This window comes from Geotrypetes seraphini, chromosome 4 (genome assembly GCF_902459505.1).
Source record: "Geotrypetes seraphini chromosome 4, aGeoSer1.1, whole genome shotgun sequence".
Lineage (NCBI taxonomy): Eukaryota > Metazoa > Chordata > Amphibia > Gymnophiona > Dermophiidae > Geotrypetes > Geotrypetes seraphini.
In genome coordinates, this window is record NC_047087.1 from 65,601,354 (window position 1) to 65,620,674 (window position 19,321).

General features: G+C 43.9%; 1 protein-coding gene across 3 annotated transcripts in view; it reads left to right on the forward strand.

Moving 5' to 3' along the window:
* The window catches only part of CCT8 (chaperonin containing TCP1 subunit 8), a 114,322-nt gene that overhangs the window by 42,990 nt on the left and 52,011 nt on the right, over window positions 1–19,321 (forward strand). For all 3 annotated transcript variants that reach the window (XM_033940311.1, XM_033940309.1, XM_033940310.1), the window contains exons 2-5: window positions 6,007–6,097; window positions 8,300–8,379; window positions 18,258–18,407; window positions 18,739–18,919. In XM_033940311.1, the coding sequence (XP_033796202.1) occupies window positions 8,302–8,379; window positions 18,258–18,407; window positions 18,739–18,919 (409 nt within the window). In that variant the 5' untranslated portion in view covers window positions 6,007–6,097; window positions 8,300–8,301. The remainder of the gene's footprint in view (window positions 1–6,006; window positions 6,098–8,299; window positions 8,380–18,257; window positions 18,408–18,738; window positions 18,920–19,321) is intronic.

Genomic DNA, 19,321 nt, shown 5'->3' on the forward strand with positions numbered 1-19,321 from the left:
TTATTTTTGTAATTTCCTCCCCTTCCTTTTTTTTTATTTACAAAATGCAGTTTTTAGCACCTGCTGCAGTGGTAACAGCTCTGATCTTCTTAGGAATTCTATGAGCGTCGGATCTGTTACTGCTGTAGCCAGCGCCAAAAACAGCGCTATGGTTTTGTAAAAGGGGAGAAGGTTACTTTAATTTTCAGATTTCAAGTTTTCTTTTTAAAAGCTGCAACAAGATAGGGAAAATACTTGAGTACCTGATTACTATTCAGTGTATTGTAAATCATTTTGGGTGAATCTCTTCATAAGGCAGTTAATAAATCCCAATAAATAAATAGTTGATTGCATTATGGTCACTATTGGTAAAGTGGCTCCATTAAAAGCCTAATGAGACGTTCCCCCCTCCCCCGCACACTTTTATAAAACTGTAGCATGGTTTTTAGTACTGGCCACAGTGGTAACAGCTCTGATGCTCAAAGGAATTCTATGAGTGTTGGAGGCGCTAAAAACTGCGCTATGATTTTGTAAAAGGTGTGGGGGGGGGGGTTACTCAGTCATCATTGGGCTAGCTGAAACCAAATACATTCTGGCTTTTACAAAGCTATGGTAAAGGTTTCTGCTGGAGGCTGGCGAGGTAAATGCTCTAATGCTCATAGAATTCCTATGAACATCGGAGTACTTACCTCACCAGCCTTTGTAAAAGGAGCCTACAGTGATGAAATGAAAACACTGATACTACAAACTGAGGAGCCCTCTTACAAGCCTATTTATAGCATGAATATCGAGAAGGGCTTTTTTCCTATTTGTTTCATTAATAGTCATGTGCTGTTGGCATTACCTGATTACTATTCAATGTATTCTAAACCGCTTTGGGTGAATCTTTTCATGAAAACAGGCAGTTAATAAATCCTAATAAATAACTAGCTGATTACTGCATTCAAGCCCATTCTTTAGCCCTAACACTTCCCTTTCCAAAAAATATTTACCGTGTGTTTATTGTGTGCAGATACCAAAACTAGCACAGACAGACCCCTTTAGCACATCCTGTGTTAGATTATTTTTGCTGCATTAATCACACATTAGCACTTACAGAGCTTATTCAAAGTGCCCCCTGAAACATTACCAATAAATTCAAAAAATATTGTGGGGAAAAACCTCAGTGGAAAAAAAAGCCAGCAGTTCCAAAACAAGATAACTTTTAGCTATTTTTCCATCACAGGATAATAAAAATCCTCCTCTCCTACTATGTCACTTTGTATATTTTTTATATTTTGATAAATTTTATTAACTTATGACAAACACTGCAGTATCCAAAGCATCAAATAAAGTGACTTGAGTTCTTGAATGTTCTTAAATTACAAGCCAATATGGCAAACATTTAGTTATTATAAAACCGCTTAGAAATCATTTACCATATATACTCGAATATAAACTGAGATTTCTGGGCCAAAAAATTGGCCCAATAATGGGGGTCTCAGGTTATATTTGAGTTCTTGGGTCTGCATCCAACCCTGCCCATACCTATTGCAGAGCTCCCATGAACCTTCCTGAAGCCCTGGTGGTCCAGCGGTGAACTGGGACAGGAGCGATCCTTCCTATGTCATGTCCCAGTTGACTCTAAACCACCCCACCTCCCTCAGATTCTACCTAGCGGTGAAGCAGGGCAGGAGCGATCTACACTCTTACACTTGAGAGCCTTGATCAAAAATGTAATGGGAACTCGCAACAGGCATTTTTGATTGCAATTCTTATGAGGCTGAAGCGTAGGAAGATCACTCCTGCCCTGCTTCATGGCCAGATCATCAGGGCTTTAAAGATAAGGTCTGAAGGGGTCAAGGAGGTGATGTGGTTTAGAGTCAACCGGGACAGGATGCAGAAAGCATCGTTCCTGTCTCGGCTCACTGCTGGACCACTAGGGCTTCAGGCAGGCCTGTAGTGGGCATTAGGGGTGGAAGGAGGGAGGGAAAGGAAGGTTGGGTGCAAGGCAGGGCACTTGAGTATACCCCCCCACCCCCAGTTTATATTTTCCATCAACCTTGTCTCCTCCTTTTTAGGGGAAAATAAGATTATCTGTTTATATTCGCGTATATTTGGTATCTATGTAACAGAAATCCTCTATTTGCCCGGTAGGGGGTAAATTCTATAAATGGCGCTCAATAGGTGCCAGACTTACCCTAGCTGAAACCTAGTATGCATATTGGGGTGCAGATCCCCCGTGGAGGGGCATAATCAAAAGTGTGCCTAAGTCTGAGGTTGGATGTTTTGTGCAAGACGTCCACAAACTCAGTAGGAAAAATGTCCATTTTTAAAGCTGCCAAACGTCTTTTATTTTTGAAAATGAGCTAGGTATAAGTTTTGGTCCTTAGGACATCTACCTTTTTTGTCTATTTTCAAAAATAAAAATATCCACATGAAAAATGTACAAAAGCAAGTTTTGTAAATGTACCCACCAACTACCTTGTCTGATCGCAGCAGAAAGAATCCCCATCAGCTGAGCCGGTTTCAGGGATTCCTGGTGGTTCAGCTGATGGGAATTCCCCCTACCAGGATCAGCTGAGCTGCAGAGCCTTACTCCCCTCCCCTGACATCCCCCTGATATTCCAGACCTCCCTTGACATCTCCGCCCCCCACATCCCCGGACCCCCATACCTTCGGATGAGAAAACGGCAGGAGGGAAGCATGTTGCAAATAACGGGGCTTCCCCCCCCCTCATGCATCTTGGGATGCAGTTGGAGGGGCCGAAAGCCTTGATTGGCTCAAAATACATTGGGGGGGGGAGAAGCCCCGTCATTTGTAGCACACGGCCCTGTAAGCAGGAGGGAGTGAACTTCCCTCCTGCCGTTTTCTCATCCGAAGATCCGGGGTTGTGGGAGGGGGCGGAGGTGTCTAGGAGGGGTCTAGGGCTCCACGGCTCAACTGATTCTGGTAGGGGGAATCCCCATCAGTTGAGCTGCCAGGAAACCTTGAAATTGGCTCAGCTGATGGGGATTCCTCTGCTGTGATCAACTGATGGGAAGCCTACAAGTTTTTTGGGTGGTTTTTTTTTTTTTTTTGCTCTTTGGGTGGTGGGAGGGGGTCTTGACAACTGGGGGAGTAAATGGGGGGGGGGGGGTCATGCCTTAAATCCTTCAGTGTTGGTCTTGTCAGTTTGGGCACCTTTGTGGAACTTAGATGCAAGTCAAACAGGTCTGGTGTCTTCTTAAGATCCCTCTAGGAAAGCTTTGATTATGGCTGGGGTGCATCCATATTGAAGCCCGCTGATTCCCACTCATAACACACCTTCAAACACATCCCTTTGCTCTCTGGTTGCACAGCAGTTTAGATGTGCTGCTGCATGTCCAGGAACTTGGTTTTGATTATGGGCATTTGGACGTCCCTGCTATTAGGATGGCCAAGTGCCAATGTAGGCTGGTTTTTGGACGTTTTAAAGTTTTGATTTTGAGCCCCATATTGTATAACACTGTGCTCAACTTCTTGGAAAGCCTTGTCCCACCTTTACCCCTCTCATGACCAAATCCCTTTTCGGGTTAGGCGCTATGGAGTTTGGGCACTTGGGGCCTGTTACAGAATCACACCTCTGGCAAAGCTAGGTGCTGGAAATGTAGGCCAGGGTTTTTCAGGCCTACATTTCTGGCGCCTGCCTTTGTGAATTGTGCCTCCTTAGGTGCTTTAGGTCTCTTCAGGCATTAACCATGCCTACAGTAGTGTTAGGTGGCCTAAAGTGCCTATGGGGGCACTGATTTTTAGGCCTGGTAGGTGCCTTGAAACTCAGTTAAAAAAAGTTGTTTGAACAGCATGGTTTGTTTGTTTTTACTGAGCTTGGGCGCCTACCAGAATCTTTAAAAACCAGCATGTTAGAATACCACACAGCCAGATGCTGACATGCAAATCCCAGTTGCCAATTAGCTTCAGTAATTATTAGCATCAGGTTATTGACTGTAATTGGATCATTATCCAGTTGTTCATATATCTTGTATCGGTATCCAAATTTGGGCACCATTTTAATCCAGGGGTAGATCCTCAAAATGTTCCATAAGTGGTTTTCAAATTCTGTAGGCAATTGTATGACACAAGAATTAACGGTAGTGTAGCCGATGACCCATGAAACTAAGTCCAGTTTATAGAACCACAAAAGTAAGAGGTGTTCTGTTAGATAAAAACATACGAGTAACAGGTGCGCCTAGATTGTAAGCTCTTCCGAGCAGGGATCGTCGACTAAATGTCAGCATGTACAGTGCTGCATATGCTTTTCAGCACTATAGTATACTACTACTATTATTTCTATATTGCTACAGGACACACGCAGCGCTGCACAGAGTCACAAAGAATAAGAAAACAGTCCCTGCTCAAAAGAGCTTCCAGTCTAAACAGGCAAGACAAAGAATTTGTCATGGATACAGTTAAAGGGAACGGTTAATCAGCGGGCTGGGTTGGAGGGCAGAGGAGTAGGGTTAAGGATTGAAAGCTATATAAAAAAGGTGGGTTTTCAGTGATAAATAATAGTAGTAGGTGACAGATTAAAGCAGAAGGTGCCCTAAGGATGACCCTCTCTGGTTCATGTTTCAGTGCAATTTTCAGAAAGCTGGGGCAAAAAGATTTTGGTTTATCGTACATTGTCAAAATTTTTTTAATCTGTCTTACGTGCATCACCTGCAGTTTTGTCAGATACAGTAAATGAATCTTATTTGCTTGGCAAATAAAATTGAACACACTAGAGCAGACTCCCTTTGCTGGGACATTAACGTTGCTGACTAGTCCTGGAAATATAAAATGTTCTTGGTTTTGTAGGTTAATGCTTTTCTTACTCAATATCGGTTCTTTATGGGAAAAAAAGAGGACTTCAGAGACTAATGAAAAGGTTCCCTCCGGTCTCCTAGGGCCAAGCCAATGTTCATATTCTTATGTATTTGAGTCAATTATGTTCACCAGTATGTAAAGACTAAGGGATCGAGGGGGGGGGGGTGTCACGTGATGGTGATAGCCTAAGCAGATGCCTTGAGGATCAACGCTACTTCCTCTTGTACATAAAAATTAGGAATTTATTTTAGATTTTGAAGGTAAGATTTTTATGTTATTCCATCTACCACTAGATCTCTCATCAGGCATCCTGATCCCATGAGTCGGCATGCAGATTAAAGTAATGCCAATTATGGCAGTGTGACTCAGCAGGGAAATGACCATGACTACACTAAAAAAATGGTAAAACAGAGTGAGAGATTCTTATCCGCACTCCAAGAGGATATTGTACAGGTCTCCATGTGCTAGTTATCTCAGCTGTTGGATGATAAATTAGCGAAGTTGCATGCATTCATGGAGGAAACTAAAGATAGTGTGGCTGGCCATATGACACTTATCTAACAGGCAGAAGAGTGCCTCTGCTCAGGAAACCAGGTACTAGTGGCAAAGGAAAAGTTTAACTCTTTGGAAAAACAGGTGATGAAGACCCTTATAGGTCAAGTTGAGGATCAGGAGGTGTAAGTCACGCTTTCTGGGAGGCCTATAATACGTATTTTTTTTAAACCTTCTGTTCTCCTGATCCTCAACTCGATTTATAAGGGTCTTCATTGCCTGTGTTTCCAAGGAGTTAAAATCTTTCCTCTGCCACTAGTACCTCCAAAGTTGGAGGGTTCTGCAGCCCCTGCTAGTTGTACTTAGCAGGTTGGCCCTTAGTTATTCATTTGTGTGATTTATTGTTGACGGTTTGCTTGTTAAATGTTTATTGGTCATTGTTATATTTCCTAAGTTTCAGAGCAGAGCAGAATGTGTTTGTTGCTGGGGAAGTTCTCCATGCCTCTCCTTCTTTCTTATGCTTCAGTGGAGTTTGATTGCTTTGGTACCAACTGAAGAGGGAGCTGTTCTCCACTGCAGAAGGGGAGGTGTTCAAGATCTTAAAGTGATACCCTTATACAGTTTCGCAGGAAGTTTGAATCAATATCTAAAGTAGGGACTCCTGTGTATCTTAACAGAACCCAGATTATCAAGGTAAGAACCTAATCTGGTGTTTTTTTTTCCTTTCTGTAGCATTATTCAGGATTGGAAGAAGCAGTATTCCGGAATATTCAAGCTTGTAAGGAGCTTGCCCAAACAACCCGAACAGCATATGGGCCAAATGGTGATTTTTCTCCTATATTTTTCTATGCAGTAATGAGTGTTGAAATAGCAATAAATACATAACTTGTCATGTGAGCAAAGGAAATTTATCTGCATCCAAAACTCAGATTTGTTGAATGTATCAGGCAGAATTAGTTCTGAACAGAAATTGGTCAGATCAATAGTTCTTATCCAGTGTGTCCCCAAGAGATGTTGCTGCAACAGATGTTTAATGACACACCTCACAAGTCCATGCTTTTCTTAGCAACCATATGTAGTTGCAGGATGAGGAATATGATGAATCAGAGGGTCTTGCTTGATCCCTGTGTATTTTGTTTCCCCTTACCTCCTCCCCTTGTGATAGCTGCTGCCTCTGGTCCCAACTGGTAATGTTACTAGTCTGCTGTCCCCTCCCCTTTGGCAATCAACAAAAAACTATGTTCTCTTAGCTACTAAAAAGATAGGCTTTCAGAGTTGAGATTAGAGAGCAATTTGGGATAAGTGAGAACAGGGATTAGGATTGGGTGATGGTGAGACTACATTGAATTGAGATTTTAGAATGGTAGCAGTGGTGACAAGCAGCTAGTTAGGAATAGTGTAGGGGAGTATTAAATAGGATGGGATATTGATCAGAAGATAGAAAAGAAAAGAAGGGTGTGATAAAGCGAACATGTGAAGGATATGGAGATGGGCTTAAGGACAGATCTGATAAGGAGTAAGAGAAGGTGAAATAGAGACAGGAAGAAAAAGGGAGTATGGGAATCCTAAATAGGAGGTAAGAGACAGTGAAGGACTGGGTACCAAAGAGGTGCTGAGTAACAGGGAGGAGATAGGGCTTATTAAAGAAGCAGCTAGATGAGGGTTGGAGAGGGAGCCGAGTACAGAGAGTTATGAATGGGGTTCTTGGGATAAAGCTGGGGAAAAGTGAGGGACAAGCAATCAATTGAGTGGGGAAGAGAGAGAATGGAAGATGAAAAGCTAGTAGGTGGTTAAGAGGTGAAAAAGGAAAATTGAGGCCTGGAGGGTGGAGAGAGGGAGAAAGGGGGCTAAAAACAAGCCATGAGTGGATAGAAAAGTGCAGAGGAGAGATATGGTGAAAAAGGAAACCAACATCAGAGTTCAGGAAAGGAAGGAAAAAAAGGAAAATGGAAGGATACTTTGGAAACACTTAGAATACCAACAAAAGAAGAGTGAAAAGACACCAGGACCTTGTCGATTTTATTGAAGATTTTAGAGATTGGAAAAATGCCTGCATTGGAAATGTGCATACCTACATCTTTATAATATTTCGCTCAGTACAGAAGGAGATATGTTTCTATTTTTATTTCTCCTGTATTGCCAGAGATGCAGATTTTTAGGGGGTTTTCTGTTGCTGCAGTGATGCTGCATCTGCAGTACTGTATTTCCTTTTCAAAAAGATGACTAACCAAGTTATAATGGGTTTTTAAAAAAATTCTCTAAAACATTAGGTGAACAAACCTAAACATCCCATTGTGTATTCATTACATATCTGCTGATTTCCATCCCTGTAGATCAGGGGTGTTACATAAGGGGCCGAAATCTAAAACACAGGCTAAGTTGCAGGCCAAATTTTTAAATAAAAATTACTTAGTATTACACATTAGAGATTTCTATTCCGCCATTGCCTTGCGGTTCAAGGCGGATTACAAAAGAATTATAAAAAACATACTACAAGAAGAAGATATCTGGTAATAAAAAATACTTAATATTAGTAGAAGTATAGATCCTTCCTCACCCTCAGACACCTGTGGCGCAGTCAGGCACTTGTGTGGAGCGCCCTGTTCCAACCTAGCTGTTACACTGGGACTGGGGCCTGCAAATGGATCTTGAGGCAGCGTAGTGAGGAGCTTGGAGTACTGCTGGGAGTGGGGCAGCACATTCAGACACTTGGAGCACGACTGGGGCTGCACAGTCAGGCGCTTAGATGCGGCACAGTCACTGCGGGCCATATAAAATGCCCCAGGCCTTGTGTTTGACATATGTGCTATAGATGAATATGTGGAAATAGAAGTGATTGAACCACAAATCTTTTTCTGAAACTAAATTGTACATACTCAATGCACATTCAAAAGTCCAGTTCCAGGACAATTTACTGGACTGCAGGGCAAATCAAATGAATATTTGTCAACGGATAATTTTCCAGTTTTAGGATATGGCCTTTATCACTTGCTTTTCTGGTGAACATTAATCTACTTTATTTTAGGAATGAACAAAATGGTCATTAACCAGTTGGAGAAGCTATTTGTTACAAATGATGCAGCTACTATTTTGAGAGAATTAGAAGTAAGTATTCTTTATATAGTTAACACCTGCTTAGTAGAATTGGTGATCATTCTATTTATAAAAGTGTGTGTTTGCCCTCTGCCACTTGATTGATGTGTCTCCTTTGTTTTCACCACCACAGTTTACCAAGCTTTGTTTTTATTTTCTTTAATGTATAAAGTGCCAGCATTATAAATAATTTCTAATACTCATTCTAATGCAAAATACATGAGTCTTGAATCAGTAGGTTATTCTGCTTTAATTGCGAGTTTGTAGAAGGCATTATCTACCTTTCTCTCTCAGGCCACAGCCCAGAGATCCAGGAGATGGCGCTATCTCCTCTGTTTTTTTTCCTTCTACAAATGAATTGAAAGGTGTCTTTCTGATCTGCTGTGATTTAGATTTTTTGTTTTCAGGTTTTCATCCGACTGTGAGACTTGCGGTGCACCAGAGGATCCCAGTTTGACTATGTTAAAACTGCATCTGATAGCTCTGGATTTTCAGCAACTGGTTATTCTGCCTGTAGTGGAATTTGCTGCCTAGTGAAGGCAGAGTAACCTTAAAGGATGCGCAAGACTGTAGAGTGTATTTGGACCTTAAAAGGCAATTTGAGGCCCTGGCCTTGGGTCTAAAGGTGGTGGCTGTGGCTTCTTTTATTGCATGTGCCTGCCATGATGAATTATATCAGGCCTTGTTGGCAGAGGACAATGCATAGTTCCAGTTTCTACCTTCGGGAGTGGATTATGTGGCAAATGTTGTCTATATGATGTTTTCAAAGTTATGAGCAAGGTGTTTCTGCTTATTCAGTCTCCACCCAGAGAATGCTCTGGATTAGATAATGGGGGGGGGGGGGAGATTCGGCGTTCAAGGTCACTTTGAGCAGCCTTCTGTTCAAGGGTCAAATGTTATTTGAAAGAACACTGGGAGAAGACACAAACTCTGGTCAGAAGTCTGTAGCCAGTAGGGCAACCCTTTTACTTGGAACCAGCCAGGCCAACATTCCCTAACACTTTAGTGGCTTGGGAACCGTTCCCCTGGGAGCACAGCTCACTCCTGGTTTTTACTGGAGTTTGATCGCAGACTTTGTTTCCCTGTGTTGGTTCTGAGGGCTTTAGTGTATGCCAGTTGCACTCCCCCTCCCCCCAACATATTAGGAACTGTTGGGATCTGGGGTTTCAGGCTCATTTAGGGTCCGACTAGCAGCCCAAAGAAACAAGCATTTCATGATTGTCTGAGGCAGCTTTCTTCTCCATTGTCCAGCTGCAGTTTGAGCAGGTTAATCCCTTGGGGACCTGTTAGGCCAGCCTGGCATTGGAGAGAAGTTTCTGGCCCAGCCAGGCAGCGATTGGCTGGCCCAGATCCTTCTCTCATTTGTCTGAATTGATGTCGGGGGGGAGAGGGGGGTGTGAGGGGAAGGCTTGTGGGCCCGCTGCGTGCAGCATGTGAATCATTGCACGCGCTGTGGCTTGTCCCTGTGCAGAGTGCTGCTGGGGGGGATAGAGTGTGTTGGCTTCGGGGATGGGGGGGTGGTGCAGCGGACAGACAGGGAGGCAGGGAGAGATCCCCAGCAGCTTCAGCGGGGGGCAGGCAGGGATCCCCGGTGGAAGGCAGAGAGGGATCCCTGGCAGTGGCCAGGATGTGTACCCCCAACAGGCGTGTTGAGAAACAATGTTCTAGGGCATCCCACTCGCAAATGGCTCAGTTTGGGGGTCAAAAATCTCCCCTAGAGCCCTTGGGTAGCAACTTGGTGGATTTGATGAAGCACAGATGCCTCTGGGACTTCAAGGAGAAAAGGTGAGTTCCTGTAGGAGTCTTCGGACTCCCTGTTTAGGGGTTTAGTCCAGATGTTGTGAGTTTAATGTTCGCAGCCTATTTAAATTATCAGGGGCTGCAAGCACCATATGGGGGGTCACATCTGTGATTGTGCAGTCGGGGTTCGCCCTCTCAAATCGCAATTTTTCTTAATAAGAATCATCCTCAGGACATAGAGGTCTAGTTGGCAAAGGACTGAGTGGAATGGGGATCAGGGTCTTTGCCCTTAATGCTCAGTCTGAATACTTAATCTTGGAGGATGCAGGGTCAGACAGGGGCCACCAGCCATGAGTCTAGCAACCCTGGATCAGGGGGAAGTCCTGACAGCAGATGACATTGCTAGAGATATTACAGAATCCTTGTGGAAAATAAAGCTTAAGCCCCACAGACCTCGGAGGTACAGCTTTCAGTTCTGAACAGCTCAAATCGCAAACCATAATTGTATCTTTGTATCTAGATAGTAATAGATGCTGACTGAGCTTTGGGAGATTCTGGAAGGCCCCTTGTGGGTTTCCAGGACTATGTTAAAACTGCATCTGATAGCTCTGGATTTTCAGCAACTGGCTATCCTGCCTGTAGTGGATTTACTGTTAGCATAAATGTCTAAACGTAATTTGCTGCCTTAAAGGATGCGCAAGACTGTAGAGTGTATTTGGTCCTTAAAAGGCAAATTGAGGCCCTGGCCTTGGGTCTCTAAAGGTGGTGGCTGTGGCTTCTTTTATTGCATGTGCCTGTCATGATGAATTATATCAGGCCCTGTTGGCAGAGGACAATGCATAGTTCCAGTTTCTACATTCGGGAGTGGATTATGTGGCAGATGTTGTCTATATGATGTTTTCAAAGTTATGAGCAAGGTGTTTCTGCTTATTCAGTCTCCACCCAGAGAATGCTCTGGATCAGATAATGGGGGGGGGGGGGGGGGGAGATTCGGCGTTCAAGGTCACTTTGAGCAGCCTTCTGTTCAAGGGCCAAATGTTATTTGAAAGAACACTGGATGTTTTTATGACCAATGTGGCAGATCGTCACCAGAAGTCTTTGCCAGATAGCTGACTTCAGGGCCTTGGGGGTTGTAGTTCCTTTTTGGATTCTCGACAATCTTGTTAGTCCTCAGTGGGGGTCCTCTGCCCATAGATTGTTTCAAGAATCTTGGCAGAGATTTGGAGGTTGCAGGAGAGCTCAATCCTCTAGTGCTAGCCCCGCAGCAGCCTCCAAGAAATCCCAATGACCCCATTCTACAAAGGGTGTCCAGTCTTTGAGAGTGCTTCACGGCTCCTCCTCCACGCCTATAGATCTTCGATCTTCGGCTTCCGAGGCAACCTCTGCTCGGTCCTCGAGATCCAGTTCGAGACACTGTTCTCAACATCATTCGAGGCCTACTTCGAGGCATTCTTCTAGACATCATTCCTCAAAGCCTCAATCCTCTCCGGCCTCGATAAGACCACCAACTCCTCGTTCCAAGTCTCCAATTCCGGCTCTCGAGGATATTCCGATGTCCAGTGCATCGTCCAAGTCTCCAGGTTCCTTCGCACCATGGTTTCCTGCCGAGGCTTCTTCTTCTTCTTTGACTCCAGCTGCCTCGACATCCTTGAGTCCTTCTCAAGGCCGTGCAACTGCTGATCAGTTATCTTTCTCCTCTTTTTTGAGACAGATGGCTGTGGACTTGAGCGTCCCACTCGACACTGGCTCTAAATATTCTAAAGAATACCTCGAGGTCATGCACCTTCCTCAACCTCCAGCTGAATCTCTGAAGCTTCCACTACATAAGCTTCTCGATCAGACTTTTACTAGATGCATGGAGACTCCTTTTTCCATTCCAGCAGTTCCAGGAAAGTTGGATGCCAGATATAAAACAGTGTATCATAAAGGCTTTGACATCTCTCAGTTGTCTCACCAATCCTTGCTGGTGGAATCCTCTTTAAAGAGATCCCATCCTTCCAGAGTTTATGCCACAGTTCCTCCTGGCTGGGAGGGAAAGACCATGGATAAATTTGGACTTTGCAATTACCAGAATGCTATGATGTCTTCGAGAGTCCTTAATTATAATTTTTATTTTATCACTTATTTTGAATTTCTTTTGACTCTTTTGCCAAAATTTTTAAATTACTTGGATGATAGCATGCATTTTGAATTTCAAGAAGTCATTGCTTCTTTCTCTCAGTTACGTCTCCATCTTCTGCAATCATCTTATGATGCCTTTAAGCTCTCTGACCGAGCAGTGGCTTGCTCTGTGGCCATGCGTCGTCTAGCCTGGCTTCGCACCATAGACATGGACTCTAATCTTCAGGATCGCCTGGCAAACATCCCTTGTGAGGGCAATGACCTTTTCGATGAGTCCATCAAGGCAGCCACCAAAAAATTGTCTGACCATGCTAAATCCTTTGCCTCCATTGTCAGACCTAAACCTAAGCCAGCTCCTTCTAGGCCTACACGTCCTCCTGTGATCTACCAGAGGCGTTTTCCTCCAAAACCGGCGCCTTACACTCGCCCTCCTTTGAAGAAACAGCCACCTCAGAAGCAACAGAAGCCTCAACCTTCTGTTCCACCTAAGACTTCTCAGCCTTTTTGACTGTTTACACCAGAGCATAACCTCCACCGTTCTGTCTCTGACTCCTTTTCCCCCTACAGGAGGTCGTCTCCATCTTTTTTACAACGGATGGACGGTCATCACATCCGACCTCTGGGTACTTTCCATCATACGGGAAGGATACTCTCTTCATTTCAATGAGGTTCCACCAGAGCTTACTCCAAGAGAGTATCCTTCCAGTCCATCCCAGACCGCCCTTCTTCTTCAGGAAGCTCAAGCTTTGCTTCGTCTCCATGCCATCGAACCAGTTCCTTTGGAACAGCAGAGCAGGGGTTTTTACTCCCGTTACTTCCTTGTTCCGAAGAAGACGGGTGATCTGCGACCCATATTAGATCTCAGGGCTCAACAAATTTTTGGTCAAAGAAAAGTTTCGAATGTTGTCCCTGGCATTTCTCTATCCCCTTCTCGAGCAGAACGACTGGTTATGCTCTCTGGATCTCAAGGAGGCCTACACTCATATTTCCATCCATCCGGCCTCCTGTCAATATCTAAGATTTCTGGTGGGGAATCTGCATTTTCAATACAGAGTTCTACCCTTCGGCCTGGCCTCGTCTCCCAGAGTGTTCACCAAGTGCCTGGTAGTGGTAGCCGCAGCTCTAAGGAATTATGGTCTCCAGGTTTTTCCCTACCTAGACGACTGGCTCATCAAAGATTCCACATCTCAAGGGGTTATTGTAGCGACCCAACGGACTATGTGGTTCCTTCAAAGTTTGGGATTCGAAATCAACTTTCCCAAATCTCACCTTCAACCCTCTCAGAATCTACAATTCATTGGAGCTGTTTTGGACACTGTCCAACTCGGAGCATTCCTTCCGCAACAACGCTTGGAGGCTCTCCTTCAACTCTGTCACACTGTGTCTTCCCGCTCTTCCATCTCAGCGAGACACATGATGGTACTTCTGGGTCACATGGCCTCCACAGAATTCCTCAATGGAGTCTGGCTTCTCAGTGAACGCAGGCTTGTGATCCTCTTTCTCGACACATTGCAGTTACTCCTTCCTTGAAGAAGTCTCTCTTCCAATCTTTCCAGAGGCTTGCTTTTTCAAACGCCCCCTCATCAGAAGGTCCTTACGACAGACTCTTCCACCTACGCTTGGGGCGCTCATCTCGATGGTCTCCGTACTCGAAGCCTCTGGACCAGTATGGATCGTCAGTGTCATATCAATCAATTGGAACTCAGAGCGATCCTCAAAGCTCTCCAGGCTTTTCAATATCTCCTTCACGACACAGTAGTCCTCATCCGCAGAGACAACCAAGTTGCCATGTATTATGTCAACAAACAGGGAGGGACAGGATCTGCCTCCCTCTGTCAAGAAGCTCTGCATGTTTGGGACTGGGCCATCCGTCACAACACCTTCCTCAAAGCTGTCTACATTCAAGGGGCTCAGAATTGCTTGGCAGACAACTTGAGCTGTATCCTACAACCTCACGAATGGACTCTCCATTCCTCGTTTCTTCATCACATTTTCTCACAGTGGGGGACGCCTCAGATAGACCTCTTTGTAGCTCCCCACAACTTCAAACTGCCTCGGTTCTGCTCCCGGATATTCTCTCCTCACCGCCTAGAGGCAGATGCTTTTTTCTGGAATGGACAAATCTTTTCCTCCACGCATTTCCTCCATTCCCTCTCATTCTCAAGACTCTAGTCAAATTGAAGAACAATCATGCTACCATGATTCTAATTGCTCCTCAGTGGCTGAGACAACCGTGGTACTCCCTTCTCCTTCAACTCAGCAGCAGGGAGCCATACCTTCTACCAGTTTTTCCTTCTCTGCTTACACAGAGTAAAGGATCTCTGCTTCATCCCAACCTGCAATCGCTACACCTGACAGCTTGGTACCTCTCAACATAATTCCTCTTCAGTTTTCTCAATCTGTTAGAGATGTCTTAGAAGCTTCTAGGAAGCCTACCACTAGACAATGCTATCACCAGAAATGGACTAGATTTTCTACATGGTATTTTTCTCATCATAAGGAACCTCAGCATTCCTCCTTATCTGTTTTAGATTATCTTTTGCACCTCTCCAACTCTGGACTCAAGTCTACATCCATATGAGTCCATCTCAGTGCAATTGCAACTTTTCATCAGCCTATTGAAGGGAAACCCCTCTCTGCTCATCCGGTGGTTTCCAGATTCATGAAAGGACTTTTCAATGTCAAACCTCCTCTCAAACCACCTCCTGTGGTTTGGGACCTTAATGTTGTCCTTTCTCAGCTCATGAAGCCTCTATTTGAACCAATTGATAAGGCTCATCTGAAGTATCTCACTTGGAAAATGGTTTTTCTCATTGCTCTCACTTCTGCTAGACGATTCAGTGAGCTGCAAGCTTTAGTTACTGACCCACCATTCACTGTGTTCCATCATGACAAGGTGGTTCTTCGCACTCATCCGAAATTCCTACCTAAAGTACTTTCAGAATTTCATCTCAACCAATCTATCGTCCTTCCAGTGTTTTTTCCAAAGCCTCATTCTCACCCTGGAGAATCGGCTCTTCATACTCTGGACTGTAAATGTGCTTTGGCCTTCTACTTGGAACGCACCAAACCACACAGAACTGCTCTTCAACTTTTTGTCTCTTTCGATCCAAATAAGTTGGGACGTCCAATTTCTAAACGCACCATCTCCAATTGGATGGCGGCTTGTATCTCTTTCTGCTATGCCCAGGCTGGATTACCCCTACACAGTAGAGTCACAGCCCATAAAGTCAGAGCGATGGCAGCTTCTGTAGCTTTCCTCAGATCTACACCTATTGAGGAGATTTGCAAGGCTGCTACTTGGTCCTCGGTTCATACTTTCACTTCTCATTATTTTTCTGGATACTTTCTCCAGACGGGATGGACAGTTTGGCCAAATAGTATTACAAAATTTATTCTCCTAAGTTGCCAACACTCCCACCATCCCATTCTGGTTAGCTTGGAGGTCAGCCATATGTGAGAATACCTGCCTGCTTGTCCTGGGATAAAGCACAGTTACTTACCGTAACAGGTGTTATCCAGGGACAGCAGGCAGCTATTCTCACAACCCATCCACCTCCCCACCTTCTCTGCTAGATATCTGAACTGAGGAGACGTGCGCTGGGCGGGAAGGCACTTGCGCATGCGCGGTGCGGGTGACTCGAAACTTCTAGTTTCTTCAAGCAAGTCTACTTGTGAGGCGTCCGCATCGAGTCTCCGTCGGATGACGTCACCCATATGTGAGAATAGCTGCCTGCTGTCCCTGGATAACACCTGTTACGGTAAGTAACTGTGCTGTATTGCACGTGGGAAGCAGAAACCCGAGGTACAACTATACGATGGGAGGGATGTTATTGAATGAGAGTACCCAAGAAAGGGACTTGGGGGTAATGGTGGACATGACAATGAAGCCGATGGCACAGTGCGCAGCGGCCGCTAAGAGAGCGAATAGAATGCTAGGTATAATCAAGAAGGGTATTACAACCAGGACGAAAGAAGTTATCCTGCCGTTGTATCAGACTATTTATATATATATAAAATAACAGAGAGGGGTGGCTGATTTAAGCTTTTTGGGTTGATAGGATGGTGGAAGCTGGTTAGTTAATGTGGCAGGCTAGAAGTGACTTGAGGAAAGCTGGGTCACTAGCGGTGACTAGATAATGTAGTGATGATTGGCTGATAACTAATGGGAAAGTTGGTGGAATCAAGGAGATTTGAGAGAATATTGGACCTATAGGTTGTCCAGATCAGTGACAGATGCCTTGGGCCAGCTTTAGAGAGGTGCTTGTGTTGCTGAAATATAGCTAGGAGATTGCTGTCTGCATGCTCCTAACATTGCCTTTTAAAGGTCTGATTTACTAAGCTCTCCCCACCCAGCACAGAATGGGAAAATAGCCTTAACGAGATTCTGAAGTAGCTATGGCAGACCTTGAAGGCTCAGCATCCTTCCTCCTCCACCCTTCAGCTTTGGTGTGAATATGGATTGTTTTTGTGACATTTCTTTTTTAAATACTATACAACTCAGTGGAAGTTGGAAATAATTATTTATAAGGGATCAAGATGTCTGTCTGAGGCAAAATAGCTGTCTAAAAATTTAATAGAATAGGATCAAATTTGGCATATACTGTATAATGTTTGAAAATGGGCCAGATCAGATGAGTTTCTAGAGCAGTGTAGTGCTAATTGTGTGCTGCGACACACTGGGGAGGAGGAGAGGTACCAGCTGACTGCCTACAGTTATCACGGTGACGTCCGCACGCTTCCAAATGCCTTGAGCCACAGCTACAACGTTTAATTTTCTGTGACTTGACATAGTTTGCGGGACACTGTTCTGGATACATACCCTCTCCCCCTCCTCACAAAAAAAAGCATCTGGATTAATTTTTCTTTGAAACTTGATGCAGAATTTTGCTGGTAAAGGGCCCCTTTTATCAAGCTACGGTAGAGCTTTTTACCATGTACCGGCGAGGTAAATACTCATAGGAATTGAATGAGCATTCACCTTGCCAAAAAGCTGTACTGTGGTTTGATATCTGTAAAAGGGGCCCGAAATGTACCATGGACTTTTTCTTTTACCAAGGTAAATAGTTTTGATATTGGTCTTCCCACTAAGTGATGCAAGTTCTCTCTCCCTATGGTAATGCAGCTGAGTGAGCTTTCTTTTTTTTTAAAATTTATTTAAATATAATAATTATTATACATACAGTATTCTAAAGCAATATGAGTCCACATCAAGCAAGAGAAAGAGGTCATTCTTGAACATACATAACCATCAAATAAAAAAAAAAAAAAGCCTGTATATCTCTATTTAAAGTTTTAGTTTGAACACCCGTTTCCCTATCTATCAGGAATCTTTCCAACTGATCAGGTTCAAAAAAGGCAAATGACGTATTTGAATAAGTAATCATACATTTAACAGGAAATTTTAAGAAAAAAGTTGCTCCCAATGATAATACACGAGATTTGTATTGAAGAAATTGTTTCTGCCTAAACTGGGTAGCTCTACAAACGTCTGGAAACATTTGCAGTTTCTGCCCACAAAGAAGGAAATAATTTTTCAACACCATACTTTTACAATTCTCTGAGGCAAAGGTAACCAAGAGGGTGGCACGATCTGAAATATCATTGTAACTTGTTTCAAGAAATAATGTTAAATTTTCCAATGGATCTTTCCTCTGTTTAGATTCATCGGATGTTCCATCCTCTTGGTTAACTGATCCCCTCATTGGGAGATTTCTAATGGAATTTAGTGTTAGTGAGTTTAAATTTTGTTTTTATAGCAGTTCTTTGTTGCATTTTATTACATGTAGGGCTCCTTTTACGAAGCCGCGTTAGCGGTTTAACGTGTGTAATAGCGCGTGCTAATTTGCCGGCCACGCTAGCCGCTACCTCCTCCTCTTGAGCAAGTGGTAGTTTTTCAGCTAGCACGGGGGTTAGCGCGCGCTAAAAAGGTGCGTGCGATAAAGATGCTAACACGGCTTCGTAAAAGGAGCCCATAGTGTTGGTATGGAGTAAGCTGAAGAGCTTGTTTGTTCTATTTTAAATCTCAGGTTCAGCATCCTGCAGCAAAAATGATAGTAATGGCTTCTCACATGCAAGAGCAAGAGGTTGGTGACGGAACCAACTTTGTCCTGGTTTTTGCTGGAGCTCTCCTTGATCTGGCTGAAGAGCTTTTGCGAATGGGTCTTTCAATTTCAGAGGTTGGTGATTTCTTCATAAATACTTTTGCTTAGCAAACTATTTTGCACAAATTACTTTTTCTAGCAACTTTTGTATTAAGTGGCATCACTGAGATTGTGTCTCTGCTGTTTGTGACTTGTCACATTTCATTCCTGCATTTCCAGCCTTCTTGAACCAGTCTAGTCTGTTTGTCGTTTTCCTACTCTTTACCTTAGTACCAAGTTTACATAAACTAGTCAGTCATCAACTGTTAACTCTTACCACAATATTGTGTTTTCCCACTGCTCATGATTTTGGTGTAATATATTTTATAGGAAAATATTAAGACATAGTAATTTATGTAATTTTCAGGTGATTGAAGGCTATGAAAAGGCTTGCAGACATGCTGTAGAGATCCTGCCTGATTTGGTTTGCTCTTCTGCAAAGAATCTTCGAGATGTTGAAGAAGTAGCTTCTCTTCTTCAGACATCAGTAATGAGCAAACAGTATGGCAATGAAATATTTCTGTCCAAGCTTATTGCTGAGGCATGTGGTAAGTAAAAAAAACTGATCTGGAAGTTGCAGATATTATGATCTCTCTCCCATTGACCAAGAATCCATTTTTTATGCTGCTAGACTACTCGAGAACAATGGGCTGAGTCCCCCTACTAGCATATAGAAGTAGAGCTACTGAATAGAGAATGACACAGTGGCTGATACCCATGGCTAGGCTTGGGTACCCCGCCGAAACAGGGAGCGAGTAAATAGTATTTGCTGCAGGGTTGGGACAAGGCTATTCATCGCCCAGTGGAGCGGTGAATGGTCTTGTTTCCGCAGTGAAGGGAACACATGCAGTTACAGATTGCGCTGTCCAGGAGCCCCCTCCTGCCCGATTGCTGCATCCTGCCATTTCCCTCCCTCATCTTATGTGACAAATTCAATTGTTCTTCTCCCA